General features: G+C 37.0%; 1 protein-coding gene across 3 annotated transcripts in view; it reads right to left on the bottom strand.

Annotated features, from left to right (window-relative positions):
* The window catches only part of PPP6R2 (protein phosphatase 6 regulatory subunit 2), a 51,357-nt gene that overhangs the window by 7,924 nt on the left and 32,109 nt on the right, over window positions 1-11,324 (bottom strand). The window contains exons 18-24 of one of the 3 annotated variants that reach the window (XM_072401965.1): window positions 10,835-10,956; window positions 9,012-9,196; window positions 8,381-8,546; window positions 8,160-8,248; window positions 7,443-7,647; window positions 6,357-6,374; window positions 812-970 (exon numbers count right to left, since the gene is read on the bottom strand). In XM_072401965.1, the coding sequence (XP_072258066.1) occupies window positions 812-970; window positions 6,357-6,374; window positions 7,443-7,647; window positions 8,160-8,248; window positions 8,381-8,546; window positions 9,012-9,196; window positions 10,835-10,956 (944 nt within the window). Of the gene's footprint in view, window positions 1-811; window positions 971-6,356; window positions 6,375-6,884; window positions 6,957-7,442; window positions 7,648-8,159; window positions 8,249-8,380; window positions 8,547-9,011; window positions 9,197-10,834; window positions 10,957-11,324 lie in introns of those variants that run through there. The other 2 variants (XR_011919515.1, XM_072401966.1) reach the window with 2 other exon arrangements.

Here is an 11,324-nt window from a genome sequence, read left to right as displayed (position 1 = left end):
TACTTCAATTTAGTCAGTGAAAAAAGTCAAATTTGGGCTGCCTATTAAGTCTTTGTTTGTTTCAGATGTCTAATAAAACAAGCATTACTTCAGTGGTTGTACTACCTGCATGCACAACCTTGCAAAAACATAGCAGTCTGAGCTCCATAATTCAACCTAGGAGCTAAAAAAGAGGGAATCATGCTAAGCAACAATGACTAAATTAGGAGGAGCCATTGTGGGGGCTTTCAGGAAGGGCTAACACTATTGGCCACATCTACAGTTTCCCTGCTGCAGAAATCGCCCATCTGTATAAAATAAAAAAATAAAAAGCGAGTGTCCTGAACATTTTCATAATCTTTTCCGTACACACACACACACACACACACACACACACACACAATAAAAAAAAAAAAGTTTACAATCCAATAAGTAAGGCGTGTGACACGTTCAAAGGCTTTGTGCAAGAACAGCTAAGCTTTAGACTTAGACTGTTTCTGCACAATATGCAGTGCATTACATAGTCCACACCACTTCACTTTAAATTCTGAGCCTTTTCCTTTATACTACATACCTGTTTTAAAATTAGACCAGTAAAGGTACAACTAGAGACTCCAAACTAAACCTGCTTATCTTAAGTTGGGCCCCTCTCTTATTACATCCAAGAATCAGAGTTGATCTCTCCCAATGAAAAAAGTCATTAGACACAGTACGCCTTGGTGTCACTGGGCCTCAATGTTCTCTATAGGTTCTTTTGGAAAATTGGACCCTAAATTGATTGGGAAATACCAAATTTTACCTAAAATATCAGTTCTATAGATTATGCACTCACCTCTTTTCTCTGCAAGAGCCTTTTGTGTTTTTGATGCATGCAGCACCTGAACACTGCTCTTGTGATGCATCCTCTGTGTTACTGCTACACGGATGGTTTTCCTTTGCACATTTGACATCTGAAATTGTCAATTGATCAATGACTAGGCCATCAGCATTACTGTGGGGGGAAGAAACAACAGCTATAAAAATTGGTTTAACAATGACACCAGCATTTGAAATTTACACCTAAATAATAGATAATAAATATGCAAACACAGAATCATAACATTTAACACCTCAGCCCAAAAAATCAATTCCTAAAAGTGAATGAGTGTGTGCTAAAGAACATGTATAGTGTTTCTGGTTAAACTTTGCTTTTATATTAAGATAATGACTAAAACTCATTTTATGTATTTTAGCTCTTTAAAAATGCATGCATATGAATATTTCATATTTACCACTTGCTACCAGGAGTCACACTACAGGCTGACTCCGCATAGTAAAAAAAAAACAAACAAACAAAAAACAAACACACACACACAGGGAAACCCCCCACGAAAAAAAAAAAAAAGATCAATCTATAAGCGTGTACACACAAAAAAAATAAATAAAATTCAGAGCACCAAGGCTACAATACATTTAAAGATAATTTGTAGCCCCCAGTGGATCTTCATGTTTTTTTTTTTTTTTTTTTTTATAGATTTACTCCACCTTGCCTGCTGTCTATTTGTCTGTGCCCTTACCCACTGTGGATTGATGGCTTCTCTACCCCTGTCACTGTCTTTTTCATACTTCACTTCTTCTAAGCCTCCCTTCCCTATGCTGCTGCTGTCTTTGATACCTGGGCTCTTCCAAATCTCCTGCTCCCTCCTGGCTGTAGACCTGAGCCTCCTCCACCTCTGTTGCTGCCTTGTGATTACTCTTCCCCTTCTTTTGCTGCTGACATCTGTTGATCTGTTGTTTTTTCACTTTATTAAGAAGAGATCAGGTAGAGGAGTTCCAATACTCTACCAAGACTAAACACCACAAGATAAGTAAATATTTCAGTACTTCTACTCATTTTTTTCCCAATAAGTCAGTTATCATGGCTTTATGTTGGCGTGCAAGTACAGAATAAACTTTAAAGGATCTACTGATGATTAGACATATTAAAGAACATGGATATTCAATTCAGAACAGTCCTAAATATGCAATCTTACAGATGAAAGGTTTACATTTTCCCATTAGGCTGAACCTACTCTGTGTCTGAAGATAGACTTGCTCCTAGATAAAAGTGGAAAAGAAGGTCAACCATACCTCATGCTGAAAACAGCCTACAAAATATGTACAATGGTAGCACAGTCCACAGCAGGGCTCTCACACTTGACTTTATTTAAACTAGGTAAATGTAAATATGTTACGGTTAAAGATTTTTTTTAATAAATAAGAAATAATAAAGTGAGGCTATTATGTACCCCTATACGTACTCTCCTTTTTAAAGTGGGCTTCCAGATTCCATTGAGAAACACACACACACAAGCATTGTGGGGTAGAGGCTCTGTCCTTAAACTATGAGCCCCCTTTTGTTAAGGAAAGGCATCGGGTCTGGTACAGCCAGGAAAGGGGGCATATAAATGCTGCCTCTATATTATTTGGCCACCTAGGCTCCATGCCTGAAAACATTTCAGGTTTGGATATTAGAAGTGACCCCCATGCCCTTTATTTAAAAAAAATACTGTAAAAAAAATACTGTAAAAAAAGTGTCTGGTCCCTCTTATTAAAGCAAAGCCTGGGTGAGCAAAAAAAAAAAAAAAATCCCCTCTTTTGATCGTCCATACCTTGATTTGGTTTAATACTAGTTCTAGTATTTCCCTCCAAGCCATAAGTGTCCCTAGTGCTGCACAAAAAGGTTTTTCCAGAGTTACATTTGAGAATTAAAGTTTAACCATTAATCTGAATACCACCAATTGAGTCAGAAATGAAAATAAAATCTGAGAATAAAACCATCTGAATGTGAAAAGGCCAAATTCCAAAGCTAACCGATATTGCCATGTTTAGCTACTCTTTTGTCTAGGGAAATACTGAATTGGGTGTGCATACTGCTCAGGTCAAGATAATTTATGTTTTAAAGCTCCAGGAGGTGTGTGTATTGTCTGGCTTTTCACTGGGTTCTGTGAAAAAAGTTTGGTAATGTATTGGAGCCTGATCAGGAAAAATAGTGTGAGCTTTGCCGGGTCCACTGGAATCATGTCCAGGTCTTTACCTGCAGAGGTGAAGCATTGGTATCCTATTTATTCAGACAGAATTATTCTGCCAGGAGCTCAGTATGATGCCAGAACTGTGAGTGAACAGAGCTACACAAGACAAACCTTGTACCCAAATGTGAGTTTTTGCCATATTGTCAGGGAAGTGACTATTTCTAAATTTGTTTTAGTCATTCAGGTATGTGAGCAAGTCAGATGCCCAGCTGGAACACTGCTTCATTTTATTATTGTATTGTTGGTGTTTCTGCAATGCAAATAATGAAGCCTGCACTTCATTTCAGCCAGAAGGCAGTCCTTTGTTTCGACCACACTGAAGCCTCGTTGCTAAGAGTTATCCCTCAATACTTTATATGGATGTTTATTTGCTCTTTGATTGTCCATTTAACCCTTTTTTTTTAATTTGATGTTGTATTTGGTTTTTTACATGCTCTTCGTAAAAACTTTTTATAAGAAAAACTAAGTTGGCAATGTTTATAGGAATAAAAATAGTTTTCAACAGTTTTTCAATTAAAGTAACCTCTCTTTATAGATTTCACTGTATGCTCTGTTTGAATTGTTGGGTTTTTCACAGGTTACTTTAAACACTATATACCAAAGGCAAGGTTGAATGTAATTATTTGTAGAAAAACAATTCTGTTGTATTTCTTTCATCCCTGGGTTCAAACTGCACAAATGCTTCTATTGATTAGTAACAAGCAATAAGTTTTCCCCAAAAAAAGATCTTGTGACAATAACAAAAAAATACAGTTAATAAATCATTATAACAGATCACCGATTTTACATACAGGTCAATACTGGTGAAATATATAGTTTGGGTGCATTGCTTGCACAAAGGACACTAAACAGACCAGCTGCTCCCATTGTTATTTACATGCCCACCATGCAAAGCAGTGCAGAAGGTAGTGAAATGTGTGGGACATGCAATGCAAGCTATCTATAATCCTGAAGACATAAAGCACACTTCAAACACTTGCCAGGAGGAGGGAGAATCTCAGAGACTGGAATCTATCAAATAGATTATCATTTACTAGTGCACACCTTGAATACCAGCCATCTTACTTTGTATACACCAGTGGAAGTAGTTCCTGAATGTATGTGATGGACACAATTATGTAGGCAGCCGTGCCAAGAAAGATCTCAATACAATGATAAACATAAAATACTGTACAGTTTACTTCAATAACTAAGAACCTCTTAACACTGCACGACAGCAATCATGACTGGAATTTTCTCTACTATTTAAAATAGGACAAATACTTAATTATGGGAACTATAGCTACTGATGGCATTGCATGCTAAGGTGGAAACCCTGGGGACATAATGCAGGTCTTAGCTAATGACTCAACATATTGAAATGCATACAGCTTGTATATTCAAAAATCTTTCATCCTGAATACTAGTTCCAGATAAGTAACTAAGTAAGCAGCAACACTTCATAAGAATAAAAGTTGCAGTTCTTATAAAACCTGCTGTATATATCTCCCACAAATTTGTTAAGAGCCTGCACTCACAAGTGCCTTATGTTGACAAATGAATTTTTGAGCAATGTGTGGCAAAGCATAGTACGCACCTTCCTTAACATACTGTGGTGCAGCTAGAATACCCTAATGCACTACACAAACATGAATGGCAATTAGCTGCATTTCAAAAATACAGCTCAAAGCCACAGTCTGAACAAGCCAATAATCCATCTGTATTCTCAGTAGGCATGGGGTAGCAGAATCTGCAGACAGTTGTCAGGAACCTCTGGTTTAAATAAAAGAATGAACATAAACTCAGAAGACACTGTGCATATTAGATTGGTTCATGTGTTAGCAAGCAAAAACTGAAATGAAATAAATAAAAAAAAACACTATGCTCAAACACCTAACGCCTATAGAAAGTGAGAAAGATTTTAAATAGGTACAAATTATTTTAGCACAACAATGTCATTAGTGTGGGATGAGATGTGCCATTTCTGGGTGTTGCTTCCTAAAAAATTGTTCATTTCAAAAAAAAAAAAAAAAAAAAAAAAAAGTGGAAGCACCTTAGAAATTTCATTTCTGTACATCAGTCATATTTGTTTTTATCTCCAGTGTTTTCCACGAACTCTTGCAGGTCATTTATACCCCAAAGGCCTGACCCTTGAAATGTATTCTTGGCATACTTTTATAAAAGTTACCAACCAGTGGCGTTCTCACCAGAATTTTTTCAGCCAAGTGGGGGAAAGCTGTAGTTGGGTAGTCAGAAAGTGGGCAGGGCAACATGCTACAAATTTAGTGTTACCAGTTGTTTGTGCCATAGGAGTCTGCTAACCCCTATTGTCAGCTATTGACTCTAGTGCTTTGTTTCAACTTTCTAACGTCCATCCCGTTCATATGTTCCAAGTTTTTATTGCCATAGTATTTTCCCCAACTGTCAAATGCCCCTTCATAATGACACAACTTCCTAGTGTCTCCTAGTGTTTTGCTGAGTGTAATTACTTAGTAATGTAATGAATGTAATAATTTCAGCATAGTTTATATTTGTGGTAAAAAAACAAAAAAAAACTGTGGTATTTACCATTTTAGTTAAGCAGATAGTAATTGGTGGTAATTACCAGGAATTGTCTGTAGCTTTAAATGCTTGTGCATAATTTGCTAACTGCAAAAGCCTAGCCAAATATGCGTTCCAAACTATCCATTTTTTTCACTTTTAAGCCGTAAAACTGCTTACAAAAGACATGACTTGGACCATATACAGTAAACCACTCTAGTTTACCAGGGCTCTCTTAAGGGTATCAAATTGTTCCTGATTGGAATTTAAGTTGTGTGATGGCAGATCCCATTCTTGGAGATCTTGCACATGGGAACAAGGGGTAAAAGCAGTGTGCTTTCAAACAAATATTATAAACAAATTTGAGAGAAATTCATTGCGCATTTATTTATGCACAATTGATTTTTCATTGATTCTGGAGCAATATTAATCATCAATAATCAAATGCAAAATGTTCCAGGTCTTTTAAAATGCATGTCAGAAGCAAAACAAATACGTACATAAACAATTTTTTTTTTAACCTCACAAGGAAATTTAAACATTTATTGCAGAACAGACATACAAACTAAGTATAAAAAGTCCTGTTTTAGATAACTTGCACAAGATCACTAATGACTGCATTGTGATGTAATAGTGTACCTAGCAAACAAGAAAATGATTGGATGTATGAGATGGGCAGTGAGTCAATCACACAATATTTGAAGGATTAGTCAAGCAATCAGATGAGGGTGGATAGACAAATGAGACTCTCCCTGCTCCTTTAGGTGTTTGGAGCACTTGAATTTTTTCCTGGCATGCTGTACATACCCTGCAGGAGTAAAGATTCTGAGAAGTACCCACAACAAGAATGAGGACAAAGGAGAAAAGACAGGGAATATGACGGGAAAGAAAAGATAATTAAGAAAACTGTAAAATAGTGAGAATTATGGAATAGATTTCAGTATTTGTATAGAAAGAATGAGTAGATTGTGAGGTACTAAGAATAAAAATGTTCAATTAGAAAAAAATGAACCCCATACTTTTAAGTATGTAAGTATTAAAAATGAAAAACAAGGTAACACTGATGGACACACTGTATACACCAACAGAAAATGAACAAAACTCCAACCAGGGTGGCCCATCTCATGTCCCAAGTGACAACAGATGACCTGGTTGCTATGGCTTGTCATGTATTGGCATGGACCTGCAAAGATCTCTTTATATTTAGTCAATAGTTGCTGCTTCACAGGATACATGTTATCATTACAAGTACATTATTATTTTGTTACATTCCAAATATATTTTTGAATTAGCCTTTAATTACTTCAAGTTACAGGTAGTCCCAGGGTTACTTACGAGATAAGGACTGTAGGTTTGTTCTTAAGTTGAATTTGTATGTAAGTCGGAGCTGGTACATTATTTTATTAACTGCAATTAGAACAGATGTTTGTCTCAACATATTATTAGGCAGTGTGGTGTCAGTTACTGTATAAAATCCCCACTGAGGGTTCATCACAAACAAAGCAAAAAAAAAATAAAAAAATAAACACCTTATAGAGCCTAGACACTCATTAACCTCTGGAGCAAGCTGTGCTTTGATATGCAAAAAGAAACAACTGCAGAGTTTGTCTTGGTCATAAAAGAGTTACAAGGGGCTGCAGAAAGAGCTAACCCCCTAAGATCACACACAAACTCAGCTGTGTTCAGCAAAAGATTTCTTCTGCAAGTCATGCAAACTGCCCCACTTTAAGCCTCCGGGAAGCCCCGCCATCCATATGTTGGACGTCCTTTATCCAGGGACCACCTGTACTGAATAATACTGGTATATTGATCATAACTCTTATAACTTCAATTACCCTCTTTACCTCCCCAGGCACTTCAATATTATTCCAGACATAAGGAATGTTAACTTACCTGCTAAATGTAGCCTTCTCATTTTTGGTGTCCATGGTGAGTCGGATAGTCTCATGTCCAGCCCCAGTACTGATGGTTTCGGTAACTATATTAGTTTTTTCTTCCTCTTCACTGTCAGAGCCTCCAGAGGAACTGCTATCAGAACCAACAACTGGGGCTTTCCTGGCTACACATACATTCCAAACACAGGGGGAAGCAGCACTAACTGAAAAATAAAGAGAAATCAATCATACTATAAATTCAGTTTATGAACACAATAAGCGGTACTTGCGGACAGGCAGGTAAGTTTGTTTGGTTTTTTTTGACAGATTTCTTAATTTAAATTAAAGTCAGCCAGTTAGCAAGACAGCAAGATAATGATGACCTGACTGGAGTTTCCTTCTAACATCCTCCTTTCCTTTCTCATTTTTCTTATGTCTATTCTTTTCTCTTTTTTTATTTTCTGCTTTATTGTGACCAACCATCTCTCCTAATTTAGGTTATGTTATCAGTGCTGCTGCCTTTTGTCTAATTTGTACAACAATAAAAAAACTGAAATACAAAATACAGGTTTGCTTTAATATCAAGATAATTTTTCAGTAAACATAAATAAGCCTTGTGGTTTAGAATATGTTTCATTATGTGTGGAAAATTCCTACACTGGCATGCACAAACTACTTTCAAACATATACCTAGAATACTGCCTACTTTCTAGCAAGAAGTATATGCAGTACTTACAGAACTTTTCCTGGCTCTGTTTGGTATGTCCCTCAGAACTACTGCTTTCAGTATCCACTGGAGAACTACAGCGGGGACCCGATTCAGAGCTACAGGGAAATGATAAAATGTAGCAGTTAGCAAAAACTGCTTTTAAAACAGGTAGAATATTTTAGAATTTTTTTTGTTATAAACTTTTTTGTCAATGGGTTGTGTAAGGAGGTAACGACAGAAAAGCTTACCAACAGAATGGCTGAAAGTCAGTGAATTTGGCCCATCCCTTCTCCTCAGGGGTGGATGTCTCAGGAGCAGGTGCATCCCACACACTTGAGCCAACATCTAAAGCCACGCAGGGAGTGGGAGGCTTGGAGTTCACTGGCTCATCAAACACTGCATTCCAGCCTGTTTCTACAAACACAAACAAAGTTTGTGTGACAACCAAAATTGCTCACAATAATGAGAAAGTAGTATAAAAGAGTAAGAGAATATATCCACAAAACTTTTTAATATGGGGTTCCTGGGAGGAAAGTGCAATGTCACATGTCACATGTGCCATTTTCATACCCGATTGGTCTATTTAAAGGTTTAGGCCTATTTAAGGGTCTAGTGACATTTTTTCTTTTTTACAAAAGGCTTTTGCAAGGCATTACCACACTTTAAAGCACCAGTAAATGCCTTTACAAGTGTTCTAAAACACCTGCAAAACCCAAGCATTCTCATCTGAGACCGCTCAAGCACATATGGGCACCTAAATGTATTGGGAGGTGCATGGGAGCATCAGTGCTGAACATAGTACAAAACATCGTTCTTATATATTTTTAAAAAATGTATTTACTAGGCCAAATTTTGTATATTGTTTTCGTAAATTGTTACCTTCTGTAGCAGAACCCTCTTTTTGTGTGGGAGAGTTGCCACGGATTGGGCTGAGAGGTGGTGATGTCTCTATTCTACGAGATTCTGGCTCCTCTTCATCATCAGATGCAGGGCTGGCTCCTGGTTCTCCATTTTCCAAATCACTGCGGGAAGAATCTTCTGAAGAGGACACCCCAAACCTGCAGCTTTAATTTTTTTTTTTTTTTTTTTTAAAAAGGGAGGGGGGTTAACTTCAATACTACTTTTTTTTTTAAACTAAACACTAATATTATTGCAGGACCAATTATTATTTAAACAAAATCTGTGCTATCCTTCAAAACATAAGACAGGTATTAAAGGGAACCATAAAAGACAGTAAAGTAGGAAACCAATACTAAAGGCTCTGTACAGGCTCTCATGGTATAGACTTTGTTAGCCAGTCATGGACCAGAAACAAGCAGGCAGGTGAGTGATTTAGGTTTCTATGAGTGAATGCATGACCCAAGTCTGTATATGTTTAGGTAGTGAAGCCAGCCAAAATGACAGCATCTGAGAATACATTTTCTAAAAACTAGGTCAGCTCTCGATAGTTTTTTTCTTTATGTATCCACAGCACATTAAATGCATGCATTTAAATAGTCTGGTTGACTTTTGTAGATTGTGCACAGTATTATATATTTAGTGCTAAACAAAAGTCACATAAAAATATAAAGGCTAACTAAATAACAGAAATAGCTATATGCTTGAAAGGTAGTCTCTCTGCACCATTTACAGGTATTGATGTGAAGCCCCAGGAATAATTCCCTTCCTTAATGGCAGAAGACAAGTATCTCTGAAACACATTAAAAAGAGCAGAAAATTGACCTTACTGATAGCCAAACACTGATCCAAGCTTAAATGCCCCAAAGAAAGAATTTGTCTTGCAGAAAAACCCACAGAGTGAGAGCTTGCAGACTTACATCAAGTGAAGTAAGCTTTTTACATCTGAAGAGAGGTATATTCAAACATTAAAGCCTAAAAGTCGCCCCAGGCCTTACCAGCCAATCTGCTATAGCTAGTAACTGAGAAGCAGAGCAGGGGATCCTTGGGACACCAGACCTGATGGTCTGGAAAGGTCCACAGTGTCTGGTACAATTCATATAAGGTCAGTATACTACAATCTTCTGGGCAAATTTTGGTCAATGATGGCAGACCAGGATGGAGTTTTTGAAAAGGAAAGCATTAGATCAGAGTGAATGCATCCCACAGAACCACAAGAGCATCCACTGTCTTCACCAGTGAATCCCTATATCTGGATACAATCCAGCCATTTGTGTGTGGCAGGTTGACCTTGCCATCACAAGAAGCCCCAGCACAGGCTTTATGTGAGTTTTGTGGTTGTAAACTGTTTGGGCAGCAAGTTTGGTGTTTTATTTTTTTTTATTCTCTGAGTGATAATGTCTATCTCACATGAGCCCATGAATAAATTGATATTTTTAAAAAAATGTTTTGTGTGTCTGCCTTAAAAATCCCATTTGCTCTGTTTGTAATTAGTCTGGATGTATATGTTGGGGATGTGGCAGTATATGACAGCATAGTTAATCAATTGTTAGTTTATTAAGACTCAATGTATTTCCTCTTTAATCAGTAAAAGTGGTCCACTGAGGTCTGCTGGTAAAACAATACTTCCAGGATTTCCTGGGTCCCCTCCATTTTAGCAGTCGCTTCCTTTCCTTTAAAAAGACAAAACAAACCAACTGCTGTTCTGTTGAGTTTTCATGCTTAAAATGACAAAAGTAACATAGTAAGAAATTAGGTGGATACAAAGGCAACATGCAATGACAAGGTTTAAGGTTTCTACTTACCGAGTTCTAGATTTAACTTGTGTTCCATAACCAATCTCCTTTTCTTCCCAAATATCTTCCTCTTCATCATCAAACTGTTGGATACGCTCATTGCAGCAGGCTTCAAACAAAGCAGCATTAGGCTAAACAAAAAAAGAGGGATTAAATTTGTAAGAAATATGAGCTATGCTATCATATTTAACACTGAAATTTCTTTGTAATGATGCTAAACGACAATTGCTTTGGATCTAGGTATAGAAGAAAAAAAGCAATGTACCACCTGTTTCTTTATAAAGCCAAAGTAGTGGCCCTATGGCATGTATAGTAGGATATATTTAGGACCAAAATGTAAATGCTGCATGAAGTAACCTTTTAAAGGGGGATCGTATTGTGCACAGATTTTTTTAAATAAAAATATTATTTAAAATGTACACTTTTAATTGTGGTTCCCTTGAACTGATCTGCCGCTTTAAAAACTTTTTACACCACACTGCCTTTCAGCTGATTGGTG

Source organism: Pyxicephalus adspersus, chromosome 2, assembly GCF_032062135.1.
Source record: "Pyxicephalus adspersus chromosome 2, UCB_Pads_2.0, whole genome shotgun sequence".
Classification (NCBI taxonomy): Eukaryota; Metazoa; Chordata; class Amphibia; order Anura; family Pyxicephalidae; genus Pyxicephalus; species Pyxicephalus adspersus.
Note: the sequence above shows the minus strand (reverse complement) of the source record. Positions and strands in the feature narration are given on the sequence as shown.